This window comes from Trichomycterus rosablanca, chromosome 10, assembly GCF_030014385.1.
Source record: "Trichomycterus rosablanca isolate fTriRos1 chromosome 10, fTriRos1.hap1, whole genome shotgun sequence".
In the NCBI taxonomy this organism is placed as follows: domain Eukaryota; kingdom Metazoa; phylum Chordata; class Actinopteri; order Siluriformes; family Trichomycteridae; genus Trichomycterus; species Trichomycterus rosablanca.
The window spans coordinates 6,753,809-6,770,126 of record NC_085997.1 but is presented as its reverse complement, the minus strand read 5'-3'; the positions used below and the strand labels follow the sequence as shown (position 1 = coordinate 6,770,126).

The following is a 16,318-nucleotide window of genomic DNA, read 5'->3' as shown; positions in this document are numbered from 1 at the left end:
AATCGTAACTTTGTACCACTGACAGACTGTCTTAAGGGTTGATGCTGCATTATGTAGGGGCCAAAATAGTGCAGGATATACCAACTGTTTAGTGCAGTGCAATAACAGAGCAGCTCTGTGAAGCAAGAACTAAAATTATGATGCATGTCATTCAACATAAAATACGTGGGTATTAATATCTAAAACTCAGTGCATTATTAGGCTGCACATAAATATAGATTTAAACGGTCCTCTATTTACTACAGTCTGTTTAAAACAACTAGTTGGTATGGAGAACATGTTACACACACAGAGTGCTATTATTTCAAGCTTATCAAGTACATGCTATTTTACTTAGAAATATCTCACAAAGTACAAATTCTTCATCATTCTAAACAAAGCACGTAGTACGGGACATTACCGCTCACCTAATGCAGTAAGAAACAACTCGCCCGAACAGGGACTTGAACGCTGGACCCTCAGATTAAAAGTCTGATGCTCTACCGACTGAGCTATCACAAGTGTGGCAATTGCACTTGCAACCTCTTTGACTTCTATTGGAAAATGCAGGTAGAAATTGCATACGTAGTTGCTCGTTTCGATCGGCATCTTAACTAGTGGTAGCGTGGCCGAGTGGTCTAAGGCGCTGGGGGGCGTGGGTTCGAGTCCCACCACTGCCAACTCATGCTTTTCATCTTTAAAAGAAAGTTCGTGAGCTGCAATCAAATGGATTGCATAAACGGTGCTTGAGTTAGAGATCTCAGACACATGTCAAGTCAAATTTATTTATATAGCGCTTTTTACAATGAACATTGTCTCAAAGCAACTTTACAAAATCCAGGACCAACGGACCAAAAACCCCTGTTGAGCAAGCCGAGGGCGACTGTGGCAGGGAAAAACTCAGGAAGAAACCTTGAGAGGAACCAGACTCACCAGGGTCCCGTCCTTCTTGGGTGGCTTGGAGGATACTTTAAATTAATAGGATTTACACAAATCATACAAACACAAAATTAAATTGAACTGAAAGTTGTAACTAGCAAAAAAATAATGTAAGTTCTTCATTGTTCAGTTCAGTCTGTGATAAAGTCCGTTTTAAGTTCTGGACATTTTTGGTGCAAACACGCCAGGTGGTTTCCGTCACATCTAGTAGGAGCAGCATTGTTGGCACTGCAGTCTCGACTTGCAGTCTTTAACCTCGAGAGGGTGAACAGGTTTCCGTCAGAGCCACCTCGGGTTAAAACAACAGAAGATGTTGTTACAATGTGAAATCGTTAAGAGTAAAATATCAGAGAGTTTTACAGGTTTAGACTCCACCTAGTGGACATTTTAAGAAATGCAATATATTACAGGTTAGAACAGGTGTGGGGAACCTCCGGCCCGTGGGCCGTATACGGCCCCCCCGCTCAATCAAATGTGGCCCGCCATATATTTCCTAGATTTTATTGTCTGGGCTTTATGCAATTAATTAAACTTTAGACGATACAACAGACATAACAAATACGAGTTATGTTGCCACATACTGGTTGCGTGTTGCCACGACATCATTGCCCCAAGATATTCCACAGCTGGTCAAGACCAAACATTCACAACCGTCACATTGAAATTATGATAAGGTAAGTCTGAGATCAAATATAAACACTACATACCATCAGCATCATGTATTTATAAAGCCTATATTAATTTGGCTCTATGTTGCGTCATTGTAGTCTGTAGCCCGTGACCATATATGTAATTATTAATCTGGCCCTCAGTGGGTAGAAGGTTCCCCACCCCTGGGTTAGAACATGACATTAAAACAACCTCTTTGTTTCTAAACTCAACTGTCCATTTTATCAGCTCCACTTACCATATTGAAGCACTTTGTAGTTCTACAATTACTGACTGTAGTCCATCTGTTTCTCTACATAATTTTAAAACCTGGAGAACGAGGGCATTGATCTCACTACCTCTTGCATGCTAAGCGAGCACTCTACCATTTGAGCTAATTCCCCTTACAAAGAGCCGAGTAGGCAAATTTTTGCTCAAGTCCAATCATAAAGACCAATTCCAATACCAGGAGTCGAACTCCGCCGCCTGGGTGAAAACCAGGAATCCTGACCGCTAGACCATATGGGAAATTGCAAGGCTCTGCACCGGCTGACACCAGCATCAGCCACTTCTTTTCGCTCTGCCAAGCCTTTGTCACCTTAACAAGACCTGCATTGTTGGATCTGGGGTACAGAGAACCACACACAAGGAGTTAGAGAGAAAAAAAGGCATAAGGTAACCGAGCCAGCCAAGAGTCGAACCTAGAATCTTCTGACCCGTAGTCAGACGCGTTATCCATTGCGCCACTGACCCCTGCATGAGTGTGGTCATGACCTCCCTGAAGCTCCAGCCACATTTCTGTCTCTTGACCGAGGAGAGAAGCACGGCATACAAAAAGACAGTGCCATGACCTGGATTCGAAACGGGGTTGCTGCGGCCACAACGCAGAGTACTAACCACTATACAATCAAGCTTCCCAGTGGTCAGCCACTGGTGGCTCATGTTGACTGCTCCTTGATAGACTCCCTCATATACCGGGAGTCGAATGCAGGCCACCTGGCTAAAAGCAGTTTAGAGTCAAGTGTATTATGCTAGCAGGGGCCCCCAAGGGGGATAGGTCTCAACTGAGGTGCCAGACTAAACGTACAGCCCAATGTCGGCAGCAGGACGTTGCGTGATGGAAGCAAATTATCAATCTCTTATCAATCTCGTATTGACAATGGCTACAACACTGATCCAGTGTGGCTCCTCACAGGTACCACATTACTGCGCAGGAGAAAGGCCTGGCAATCTACTTCCGTACTATGCCAAGAAAACTTGATGTAGCGTACAACTAAAGGAATGCGATACAGTGCTGGAAGATGCGCCCCTAGGTCGAAAGGCACTCAACAAGCTACTGGGGAAGAGCCGATGGTCGTCTTGAGTAGGATCAATGCTTATGATGCGCCAGAATCAAAGCCGCAAGGTCGTCTTGGTGCTGATGTCGCTTGGTCGAAAGGGAAGATCAAATCAGATATATCATCAGACTAGGAACTTGGAATGTACGAACCATGAACCAAGGCAAACTCGACATTGTCAAAGCCAAAATGGACAGAACAGGACTTGATTTACTCAGAATTAGTGAACTAAAGTGGACTCAATACGGACATTTCCAGTCAAACGAACATTGGGTCTACTATTCTGGAAATGATAACCAAAGACGAAATGGCGTTGCCTTTATTCTTAATCGAAGACTGGCCAATACTGTCCTGAAGTACAACACAGTCAGCGATAGAGTCATCTCGATACGACTACAAGAAGCTCAGTGGTTAAGCGTCACTTAACCACTAAGCGTCACTTCCGGTGGTACGCACGCTGAGACGCTAGCCTAGTTGTTTGTTTGTAGCCTTTAGCTAAATAACTTTTTATATACGTATGTTTTAAACATATAATTTATACGTTAATCTTCCGTGTGTTGTTGATTTAGTTTTATTTTGTTTATCGTAAAAAAGCGCTTGTGTTTACTAACGTAAATTCGTGCTGTGTTGGAAACTAGGAAACTTCTGCTACCGGCATCCGAACGAAGCCGGTTTTGTTTGTTTTTGTACTTCAGCGCATAAACATCATAATTATCCAGAATTAAAACCGTTTTCGGTCCGCACGAAGCGCGTTTGTGTTTGGTTGTGTTCTGTATTTCAGCTCTTAAAACACCTCTGTTTTGTGGGGAGTTATAACCGTTTCTGTTCGTAGGAACCGCGTTTATTTGTTTTGTACACCAGCGCATAACACCGTTTTCCTTTAGAATTACAGCCGCTTTTGTCCGAACGAAGCGTGTTTGTGTTGCTTTGGTTGGTGGTTTTTGTATTCCAGCTCATCATCGCCTGTTTCATCCGGAATTAAAGCCGTTCTTCTGTGACTACCAGCAGAAGCGCCGGTGAATCCAACATAAACATCATCTCCAACTCATCTTGTAAAGCTAAGTATATTACTTTGTTACTATGGCCCCAGCAGGAGCTTTGTATCCATGTTCCGAGTGTAATATGTTCAGTTATTCCTTCTCCGTGTTTAGTGATAACTTTACATGTGATAAGTGTAGATTAGTGGTTAGTCTAACGGAGAAGATCTCAGTGTTAGAAGGGCGCATTCGGGCGTTAGAACAGACCACTACTAGTGAGGGCTTAGTTTCAGCTGTAGCAGTCCCGAATGCCAGCAGTTCAGGTACAGAACCCCAGACTCCGGCATTAGAGCCCTCACAGCGGGGCGACTGGGTGACGTCTCGGCGACATAGTCGTAGGGAAAAGCACCGACCATCTCAGTTGCACGTGTCCAACAGGTTTTCCCCACTCAGTGAGCCACCCGCTGAGCAGCCTGTTAATGTAAGTGCTCTGGTTATAGGAGATTCTCAGCTCCGACACGTGCGTATTGCAACCCCCATAGAGACACCAGCAACCATAGTCACTTGTATTCCGGGGGCCAGGGCGCCTGACATCAGAGCAAACCTGAAAGTGCTGGCTAATGCTAATCGTAGATTTTCGAAGATTGTTATCCACGTCGGCACTAATGATGTTCGTTTACGGCAGTCTGAGGTTACTAAGAGTAATGTTAAAGAGGTGTGTGAGTTAGCTAGGTCGATGTCTGAGGCAGTAGTGTGCTCTGGCCCCTTACCGATTCGACCCAGTGGCGAAACCTACAGCAGGTTGTTGTCGCTGAACCGCTGGATGTCTAAATGGTGCTCAGAAAACTGCATCGATTTTGTAGATAACTGGTCCACCTTTGAGGGAAGGCCTGGTCTTTTGAAGCGGGATGGTGTCCACCCCACGTGGGAGGGTGCTGCTCGCATTTCTTGCAGCATAGGTGACAGGCTTTACCACCGCGTTAGTGTAGCGGCAGATAGTGTTAAATGACTATCCAGAGCCAAGACCAGGCAGCAGACTAACAGGCCTAACCGACTGTCTGCGAGTCGCCATCGGACGTCACCCGGAATCCTTAGGTCACAAACCATTGAGACTGTGTCTGTTTACCGTGGCAGGTGTAAGCCAAAACAAAATCAAAAAGTATGTCATAATAACTTAATTAAAATTAATCTAAATGAGCATCATGAAAACCCTAGTAAAGTTAAACTAAAGTTAGGACTTCTAAACATCAGGTCACTTGCATGCAAAACAGTAATTGTAAATGAAATAATTACAGATAATTGTCTTAGTGCCCTGTGTTTAACCGAGACCTGGGCTAGACCTGATGAGTATCTAGGTTTAAATGAAGCATCTCCTCCGGGTTACAGTTATGAACATAAGCCACGTCTTAGCGGTCGTGGTGGAGGAATAGCCGCAATTTATGATAAAGACATAGGTCTTACTGTAAAATCAACTCCCATAACAAACTCGTTTGAAGTTCTTATCTCTGACATAACCAATAAATGTTCATCTGATAAAAATAGTATGTTTAAACTGGTTACTGTTTATCGACCCCCTGGTCCTTACTCAGAATTTCTTAACGAATTTGCCGATTTTCTTTCTAAATTAGTCTTATCAACTAAGAAAGCTCTAATTGTTGGTGACTTTAATATTCATTATGAGGATAAGTGTAATCCACTCAAAATTGCGTTTGATTCTATTTTAGAATCCTTAGGCATCACCCAAAATGTAACAGGACCCACTCACCGCTGTAAACATACCTTAGATTTAATACTTACTTATGGTATAAACATAGACAACCTGGAAATTATACCACAGAATGACTTAATCTCTGATCACTCCCTACTAATATATGAAGTGTCCCTGTCCAATAATATACAGCAACCAAATCGTTTTAAATGTAAGCGCACTATTACATCTGCAACTGCAGCAGCGTTCATAAACTGCCTACCAGAATTACCAAATATATCAGCATCAGAACCTAAAGAACTAGATCAGGCAACTCAAAACCTAGAGACCGTACTGCGCACAACCTTAGATAACGTAGCCCCACTCAAAACTAAACTGATTAGGGAGAAAAAACTTGCTCCATGGTACAATGACCACACATGCGCACTTAAACAAGCAGCACGGAAATTAGAACGTAAGTGGCGTCACACTACACTGGAGGTGTATAAGATTGCTTGGAAAGATGCTCTAACTGAGTATAAACATGCACTTATAAAAGCTAAATCTGTATATTATTCATCCCTAATAGAGAAAAATAAAAACAATCCTAGATTCCTTTTTGAGACAGTGTCCAAATTAACTAAAAACGTCAATGAAACTGAATCTAATATACCGCCTGACTGTACCAGTGATGATTTTTTAAAATTCTTTAATGACAAGATAGAAAAAATACGACTTCAGAGTCAGAGTGTGTCACTTGCCAATGTTAAGTATGGACTCACTCCGAGCAGCATTGGTGATAATAGTAACGAGTTAATCCAACTAAATTCCTTTAATCCAATCTCCCAAAATGAACTAACTGTGTTGATTAAATCATCGAAGTCATCATCGTGTATACTCGATCCTGTTCCAACTCATTTACTTAAAGATTTACTCCCAGCTATTGTAGAGCCCCTGCTTACATTAATCAATGCATCCCTTAGCCTTGGGTATGTACCTAAATTGTTTAAAAGTGCTGTTATTAAACCCCTGATTAAAAAACCTAATCTTGATCCACATGTTTTATCTAATTATAGGCCAATTTCAAACCTTCCTTTTGTCTCAAAGATATTAGAAAAAGTCGTTTCCAAACAGCTATGTTCTTATTTGAATGAAAATTGTATTCATGAAAAATTTCAATCAGGATTTAGACCCAACCATAGTACCGAAACCGCATTAATTAGAGTAGTTAACGAGTTGTTAATGTCTTCTGATAATGGATGTGTCTCTTTTCTTGTTCTATTAGATCTTAGTGCAGCGTTTGATACGGTCGATCATAACATTTTACTGGAGAGGCTAGAAAATACAGTAGGTGTTAAAGGACTCGCACTCTCTTGGTTTCAATCATATTTGACTGACCGCTCTCAATTCGTTTATGTAAATAATAAATGCTCAGAAACTACAAAAGTAAAGTGTGGTGTTCCACAGGGGTCGGTACTTGGACCGCTATTATTTACACTCTATATGCTTCCACTAGGTGAAATTATTCATAAACATGGCATAAACTTTCACTGCTATGCAGATGACACACAGCTGTATATATCAGCCAAACCAAATGATACTGACACAATCAGTAAGATAGAAGATTGTGTAAACGACATAAAAAACTGGATGTCGTGTAATTTTCTTTTACTTAATTCAGATAAAACTGAGGTTTTACTTGTTGGCTCTAAAGCTGCAAGAGACAAGTTGTCTAACCTGGTGCTAAACTTAAACACGTTCTCTGTTACTCCCAGCCCAGATGTAAAAAACTTAGGTGTCACAATAGATTCAGATCTCTCCTTTGATACACACATTAATAATATTACTAGAGTTGCTTTCTATCATTTGCGTAATATCTCTAAAATAAGAAATATACTATCTGTTAATGACGCCGAAAAACTGATCCATGCGTTTATAACTTCTCGGTTAGATTATTGTAATGCTCTTCTAACTGGATGCTCTGGTAGATCCTTAAACAAACTCCAGTTAGTTCAAAATGCAGCAGCTCGAGTGCTAACTAGAACTAAAAAATTTGATCATATCACTCCTGTTCTATCATCTCTACACTGGCTGCCAGTTAAATTTCGCATTGATTACAAAATACTTTTACTAACCTATAAAGCGCTACATGGTCTGGCTCCACAGTATCTGAGTGAGCTTATTAATCACTACAGCCCAGCACGTCCACTTCGTTCACAAGATGCAGGGTTACTTATAGTTCCTAAAATTAAAAAGACCAAAGCTGGTGGAAGAGCATTTTCTTACAAAGCTCCACAACTTTGGAATAATCTTCCTGCCTCTGTTCGGTATTCGGACACAGTCTCAATGTTTAAGTCTAAACTGAAAACATATTTATTTTCTCAGGCTTTTGATTAATATAGACAAAGGCGCAGAGCTTGGGGGTTCTTGGTCATAGAAACTTGTGGTGATCAGGGATGTTGGGTCGCTGTCGTTCTGCCTCTCTTGTCCAATCACTCTGGTTTGGGTAGGAGAGGTGGGCGCTGATGTCCTGTGAAAGCCTTCATGACCTTGTTACCTGCTCGCTCTCCCTTTTAGTTATGCTGTAATAATTAGGGCTGCCGGAGTCTAAAACTCTCTGTAAAACTGTTTGTCAACTAGCATTGTACATTATTAACTACATTCTCTGTTGTTTTACCCCGAGGGCATTCTGATGGAAACCTGTTTACCCGCCGAGGTTAAGGATTAAAGTCGAGACTGCCGGGACAACGATGCTGCTCCTGTCAGATGTGACGGGTCTGGAGTAATTGCAACGGCAAGAAATCACTACAGACTTTATTGAAGACTAGAGCGGATAACAACTCTATTATTATTTAATTGTTTATTTATCTATTTATTACCACTGTATGACTTTTAGATCATTCAATTCTGTGTTTGTATGATTTGTGTAAATCGTGTATTTATTTAAAGTATCCTCCAGACCACCCAAGAAGGATGGGCCCTGTTGAGTCTGGTTCCTCTCAAGGTTTCTTCCTGTAATTTTCAGGGAGTTTTTCCTTGCCACAGTCGCCCTCGGCTTGCTCAACAGGGGTTTTTGTATCTGTTGGTCCTGGATTTTGTAAAGTTGCTTTGAGACAATGTATATTGTAAAAAGCGCTATATAAATAAAGTTGACTTGACTTGACTTGACTTGACAAGGAGCACCAATCCATGTCACAGTCTACTCACCAACAACAGATGCCAAGGAGGAGGACGTTGAACTATTCTATGAACAAGTTCAAGAGGAAATTGACAGGACGCAAAATCAAGACTTATTCATTATCATGGGAGATTTTAATGCCAAAGTGGGCCATGGCAACGAGGAACTGTTGTTGGAAAGTTTGGACTTAGCAAACGAAATGAAGCTGGAGAAAGATTAATTTACTTTTGTACAAAAAATCAACTGTCCATCATGAACACTTTCTTTCAACATCACAAAAGGAGACTCTACACATGGACATCACCAAATGGGGCCTATAAGAATCAGATTGACTACATATGTGTTTGCCAAAGATGGAGGTCGTCTATCATTACCGTGAAAACACAGCCAGGAGCTGACTGTGGAACTGATCATGAACTTTTAACATCAAAAATTAGAGTCAAGCTGCACAAACGGACTAGACAACAGGCTGTTCCTAACTTTGACTTGACCAAAATACCTGAAGTTTTCTGGAATAGTCTGCACAACCGGTTCACATCTCTGGACACGGATGAAAATAACCCTGAGGAACACATATAAAGACTATTATTACCGAAGAAGCTAGCAAGTCAATAAACAAGAGACAGAAAAGACCCCAGCAGCCGTGGATAACAGAAGAGACTCTAAAGATCATTGAAGAAAGACGAAGGGCAAAGGCAAAGGTAACAAGCAGGCCAGGGACAACATCAGTAAAAGACTAAAGAGAGCCATTCGAACAGACAAAGAACTTTATTACCAAAAGATATGTACAGAGACAGAAAGGGAACATCTGAAGGGAAAGACCAGGAAGGTATACCTAAAGATCAAAAAGATACGACGAAAGTTTCAACCAAGAGTGGGCATGCTAAAAGACGCCAATGGGAACAAACTAACTGAGCCAGAACAGATCAAGAAAAGATGGAAAGAGTACACGGAGCACCTCTATAAGAACGACTCAGTGATATGGGAAGAAATGGAGACTGGCAATGATAGAGAGCCAAACATCCTGAAAGATGAAGTCATCGCTGCGATTACACTTCTGTCAAACAACAAAGCGCCTGGATGTGACAATATTCCACTGGAGCTAATAAAGTCTTCTGAAGCAGCAATTGATGTAATCACATGCCTGTGTCAACAGATATGGACAACTGGTAAATGGCCCAAGGACTGGACAAGATCAGTGTTTATTCCTATTCCGAAGAAGGGAGATGTTACTGACTGTGGAAACTATCGTACTATTGCGCTCATACTTCATGCCAGCAAAATACTACTGAAGATCTTACAAAGACGGTTGCAGCCTTACTTTGACAGAGAGCTGCCGGAGGAACAAGCAGGATTCAGGAGGGGCAGAGGTACAAGAGATGTGATTGCTAACATTAGGTGGATAATGGAAAAGGCCAAAGAATACAACAAGGAGATTTATTTTTGCTTCATTGATTACAGTAAAGCCTTTGACTGTGTTGATCACCAGAAACTTTGGATTACCATGAAGGATATGGGTGGGCCGAGCCATCTGATTAGCCTCATTAGGAACCTTTATACCGACCAAGAAGCAACAGTCTGAACAGAACACGGCGACACGGAATGGTTCAAAGTAGAGCAGGGCGTCAGACAAGGATGCATCCTGTCGCCATTTCTCTTCAATTTGTACGCAGAAGCCATTTTCAGGAAGGCTGGACTAACTGAAAAAGAAGAAGGAATTAAAATTGCTGGACGAATCATCAACAATCTTAGATATGCAGATGATACAACTCTGATAACAACAAGTGCAGATGGAATGAAGGACTTATTACGGAGCATCAAGCTGGAAAGCTCGAACATGAAGCTGTTACTCAACACAAAGAAGACAAAGATATTGACTACTGCCAGATACGACCGGGACACATTTGAGATGGATGGCGACGAACTGGAATTTGTAAAGGACTACAACCTACTCGGAGCGTTGATCACTCAAGATGCGGAAACGACACCGGAAATCAGACGGAGAATAGGTATGGGGAAATCAACAATGAAGTCACTGGACAAGGTCTTCAAATCGAGGAACATTTCACAATTGACGAAAATACGCCTTGTACATAGTTTAGTCTTCTCTGTGGTAACGTACGGATGTGAAACCTGGACAATAAAGAAACAAGACAGAAGAAGAATCAACGCCTTCGAAATGTGGTGTTGGAGAAGGATGTTATCAATACCTTGGACGGTCAGAAGAACAAACAAATCAATTTTGGAACAAATCAAGCCAGACATGTCACTTGAATCAAGGATCACTAAGCTACGACTTGCCTACTTTGGACACATCATACGAAGAGAGCGATCACTGGAGAAGGACATCATGGTCGGAAGAATAGAAGGAACAAGGCGAAGAGGAAGACCAGCAACTCGATGGCTCGACACAATCACAGTAACGGCAGAGAAGACCCTGGCGGACCTATCTAGACTTGCACAGGATCGATATTCCTACAGATCGTTCATCCATCAAGTCGCCATGGATCGAGATCGAGCCGAAGGCCAATAAAAAAAAAAAAAGACCATATGGGAAACAGCAAGGCTCAGCACCAGCTGACGCCAGCATCAGCCACTTCTTTCCACTCTGACAAGCCTTTGTCACCTTGACCAGAGCTGCATTGTTGGATCTGGGGTACAGAGAACCACACACAAGGAGTTAGAGAGACAAAAAAAAAGGCACAAGGTAACCAAGCCAGCCAGGAGTAAAACCTAGAATCCCCTGATCCGTAGTCAGACGCGTTATCCATTGCACCACTGGCCCTTGTGGAACCGCGGTCATGACTTTCCTGAAGCTTCGGCCCCATTTCTGTCTCTTGCCTGAGGAGAGCATAGAAACCTTCCAAGCATGGCATACAAAAGGACAGTGCTGCGACCCGGATTCGAATCGGGGTTGCTGCGGCCACAACGCAGAGTACTAACCACTATACGATCACGGCTTCCCAGCGGTCAGTCACTGGTGGCTCATGTCGGCTGCTCCCTGGTAGACTGCAGTCATAGTTCCAACAGAACAAGACGCTTGAGCAACAGCAACAAGGCGCCGAGGAACTAATAGGCAAAGTTTTGCTCAAGTCCAATTCCCATACCTGGAGTCAAACCCGGGCTGCCTGGGTGAAAACCAGGAATCCTGACCGCTGGACCATATGGGAAACTGCAAGCACAGCACTGGCAAAGACAAAGAAAGGGAAGCGCTTCAGTCCGATTTGAACAACTTTGAACCAACGGTCGCTGTGTCGCAGAGCCTGGGATTAGTTCTGCTGGCAGACAAAGCTATTTGTTCATGAATCAGGGCCTGAACAGAGAAACCGACCGACGTTGAGGTGATTCGGCTCCGGACCCTCCCCTGCAGTTTTCCTTCAGCGGACAGGTACACGTTTTTCAGGTGCTCACGATGAATTGTTGGCTTCGCTACCCTGTTTAATTTGTTTCTACTAATAATTGATAGTGTAGCACCTACGCTTGCTAATAACAGTAACAAAAAGGCAGATTGGATTGGAATGTTTGTTGGGTTGATTGGAATGAGACGTCGTTTCTAAAGAAGATAAAAAAGTTTCACCCTTATCTTTAGAGTCTTTTATGTCGTCTTCTTCCTCCACTTCTTGTGTTCCACAAGACGACGGAAAAGACTCTAAAGATAAGGGTGAAACTTTTTTATCTTCTTTAGAAAATGTATCAAATACAGGGACACAGGAACACCCTACAGTTATGCAGCCTAAAAAAAGACGTAAAAGTACAGAATTGTCAGAAAAAAGTGTAAATAAAAAAGCGAAAAGTAAAAGGTCACAAAAAAAAAAAAAAAAAAATGTTTATTAAATTAACAAAACATAACATATAATACAACACAACATATAACATATAATACAACACATATACCTGGTGTTCATGTGAATTGCATATATAACATTGCTGCGATTGTCCTTGATATGTTATTTTGCCGTTGTAGGGTCCCATTGATATCGAGTTTGGAATCTGCATTAAACTTCCATTCGGGTTCAATTTCAGTTTAACTTTGTATCGCCGTATCCCATACCAAAGTCCGAACTGGTCAAGTGGTTTAAAGACAGGTTGTATGATTACACAAAACCTTGAGATATACTGTTCAATGTCTTCATCGGAAACTCTCCCTGTCCAGAACTTAACATATATATTTTAATGTTCAGTGGGGTTGCACAATCCAGCTCCCAATCCTTCCAAAATCCTTGGCTTCCTCCATTGTTAAAGATTTAAACAAAGTGTTGTAGAGCACACTCTTGGTGAAAGATCAACTCGTAGTCTTTTTTATTGGGAAGTGAGATAAATGAATAAATGTCTGTGACGTTTAGCCATTGACTTTGCATTAGATGAGCACCGATAGTTGATCTGTTTGGAGCTTCAACTTAGCCTACATACCGGATTATGGCCCAATATTTTCCCGTTTGAGAAGTAAAAGTTCCAGTTGATCCCATAGTGGCCTTTATTTAGGTATTTCTCACAGTTTTGACGAAAAGGTGTCAAAGAAACAGCATAATGCCACCTTGCCTCTTCCTGACATTGTTACTGCTCTCGTCGAGATGAAGCAAGTCAATCTAAAGCATGTGCTGTCAGAAGTGAGATTTGAACCCACACCTCCAGTGGACTATGAACTGAACACAGCACCTTAGACCGCTCGGCCATCCTGACTCAGTACATTTACCATACATAATAATGTGAAAATTTTAAGCGGGTCGTACAAATATTAGTCCGTGTGGAGTGAGGGTGGTGTTGATTGTAACTCAGCTAGTCAGGATGGCTGAGCGGTCTAAGGCGCTGTGTTCAGGTCATAGTCTCCACTGGAGGAGTGGGTTCAAATCCCACTTCTGACAGTACTTGCTTTATACAAATTCATGTCTTTAACCCATCATGTCAATTGAAAAAAATAAAAACTTTGGATGCTGTGTTTCAGTGAGCAATGAGTTTCGTGTTACGCGATGCCCTTAAATGATCACAATATTTCTGCACTGGAGAATGCGGGCATCGACCCGGCACGCTAAGCGAGCGCTCTATTATTTCAGCTAATTCCCCTTACAAAGAACCCAACTGGCAAATTTTTGCTCAAGTCCAATCATAAAGACCAATTCCAATACCAGGAGCCGAACTCTGGCAGCCTGGGTGAAAACCAGGAATCCTGACCGCTAGACGATATGGGAAACCGCAAGGCTCTGCACCGGCTGACACCAGCATCAGCCACTTCTTTCTGCTCTGCCAAGTCTTTGTCACCTTAACAAGACCTGCATTGTTGGATCTGGGGTACAGAGAACCACACACAAGGAGTTAGAGAGAAAAAAAGGCATAAGGTAACCAAGCCAGCCAGGAGTCAAACCTAGAATCTTCTAATCCGTAGTCAGATGCGTTATCCATTGCACCACTGGTCCCTGCATGATCACGGTCGTGACCTCCCTAAAGCTCCAGCCCCATTTCTCTTGACCGAGGAGAGAAGCACAGCATACAAAAAGACAGTGCCATGACCTGGATTCGAACCGGGGTTGCTGCGGCCACAACGCAGAGTACTAACCACCATACAATCACAGCTTTCCAGCAGTCAGCCACTGGTGGCTCACGTTGGCTGCTCCCTGATAGACTCCCTCATACACCAGGAGTCAGGCGCAGGCTACCTGGCTAAAAACGAGGAATCCTAACCGCTAGACCATATGGGAAACCGCAAGGCTCAGCACCCGCTGACACCAGCATCAGCCACTTCTTTCCGCTCTGACAATGTGTGGTACAGAGAATCCTACACTCATCCAACTTCTTTCCTCTGACAAGCCTTTGTCACCTTGACAAGACCTGCATTGTTGAATCTGGGGTACAGAGAACCATACACAAAGAGTTAGAGAGACAAAAAAAGGCACAAGGTAACCAAGCCAGCCAGGAGTCAAACCTAGAATCCTCTGACCCGTAGTCAGACGCATTATCCATTGCGCCACTGGCCCCTGTGGAACCACGGTCATGACTTTCCTGAAGCTTCAGCCTCATTTCTGTCTCTTGCCTGAGAAGAGCATAGAAACCTTCCAAACATGGCATACAAAAGGACAGTGCCATGACCGTGGTTGCTGCGGCCACAACGTAGAGTACTATACGACCACGGCTTCCCAGTGGTCAGTCACTGGTGGCTCACGTCGGCTGCTCCCTGGTAGACTGCAGTCATAGTTCCAACAGAACAAGACACTTGAGCAACAGCAACAAGGCGCCGAGGAACTAATAGGCAAAGTTTTGCTCAAGTCCAATCATAAAGACCAATTCCCATACCGGGAGTTGAACCCGGGCCGCCTGGGTGAAAACCAGGAATCCTGACCGCTAGACCACATGGGAAACTGCAAGCACAGCACTGGCAAAGACAAAGAAAGGGAAGCGCTTCAGTCCGATTTGAACAACTTTGAACCAACGGTCGCTGTGTCGCGGAGCCTGGGATTAGTTCTGCTGGCAGACAAAGCCATTTGTTCATGAATCAGGGCCTGAACAGAGAAACCGACCGACGTTGAGGTGATTCGGCTCCGGACCCTCCCCTGCAGTTTTCCTTCAGCGGACAGGTACACGTTTTTCAGGTGCTCACGGTGAATTGTTGGCTTCGCTACCCTGTTTAATTTGTTTCTACTAATAATTGATAGTGTAGCACCTACGCTTGCTAATAACATTAACAAAAAGGCACTAACATTTAACTAGGTTCGAACAGCGGTATACTTTGAAATCATAAGAGGAGTTAAGGTGAAGTTAAACAGCTAACACATTTATTGCCACACAAGCAATGAAATATCACATACAGTGCTGCAAAAAAAACCTTAGAAATAAAGAAATAAAATAGCTCTTACAAATAGGAATTATGTTAAGTGCAAGAGATCTTCAATTCAATACCACTCCTTATATTTAAAGAGGTATAGATTCAAAAATTAAGTTCTAGTCCTTGAATGTGTGTATTAAAGGTATTTTCCTATGGCTGTTTTACCCAGGTAGAGTAAATAGTGTGAGTAGGTTCTTATCTGGTCCTGGGCAAAAACTCTGATATATCCGGAGTCTTCTGTAAACGGTAGGCCACACCGCTTCTACGACCATCAACAGTTTCACAGGGCTGGGCTCGCCATCACAATTCTCTACGTCTTTCTGTTCGTCTAAGAAAAACCAATCTACACAGATAGTGCAGAACAATGAATGCTCCTATTATTTTATGTTCCCTAAAATGAGCTCTCATTAAGTTATTTTCTTCATTTCAGAACATCTTATAACATGTACAAAAACTAAGGATGCACCTTGACTACAAATGATTAATTAACATTCATACATCACAGCAACATTGACATTTAACATGAACATCCCTTCAGTATTGGTATTTTAGCACTGACCAATGAATTACTACTCTTTTCCAACTTTTTAGCTGTAACGTGCAATTATCCCTTTAACATGAATTTGAATTGAACCATCACTAAACTCCATTAATATGTACATTATGATAACCAAAATATGTTCAATCATAGCATAGTTGTGCTGTAAATAATTAAGATGTATCAATCTAACCAAACTGAATGACTTAACAGAATATGTG

General features: G+C 42.4%; 1 protein-coding gene and 1 non-coding gene across 2 annotated transcripts; one reads left to right on the top strand and one right to left on the bottom strand.

The window, feature by feature from the left end:
- Nucleotides 1-2,725: 2,725 nt before the first annotated feature.
- On the top strand, nucleotides 2,726-10,327 carry LOC134321608 (uncharacterized). Its single transcript, XM_063003415.1, has 2 exons — nucleotides 2,726-2,761; nucleotides 9,560-10,327. The coding sequence occupies exons 1-2, from the start codon at nucleotides 2,726-2,728 to the stop codon at nucleotides 10,325-10,327; spliced, it is 804 nt and encodes a 267-aa protein (XP_062859485.1).
- Nucleotides 10,328-15,021: 4,694 nt separating this feature from the next.
- Nucleotides 15,022-15,093, bottom strand: trnae-uuc (transfer RNA glutamic acid (anticodon UUC)). Its single transcript has one exon. It is a non-coding gene; the product is annotated as a tRNA-Glu (tRNA).
- Between the last annotated feature and the right edge of the window lie 1,225 nt (nucleotides 15,094-16,318).

Coding starts and splice junctions, on each gene's coding strand:
- LOC134321608 (XM_063003415.1), top strand. CDS start 2,726: ATGGCTACAACACTGATCCAGTGTGGCTCCTCACAG. Junction 2,762..9,559: donor TCCAGTGTGGCTCCTCACAG/GTACCACATTAC, acceptor GAACATCTGAAG/GGAAAGACCAGGAAGGTATA.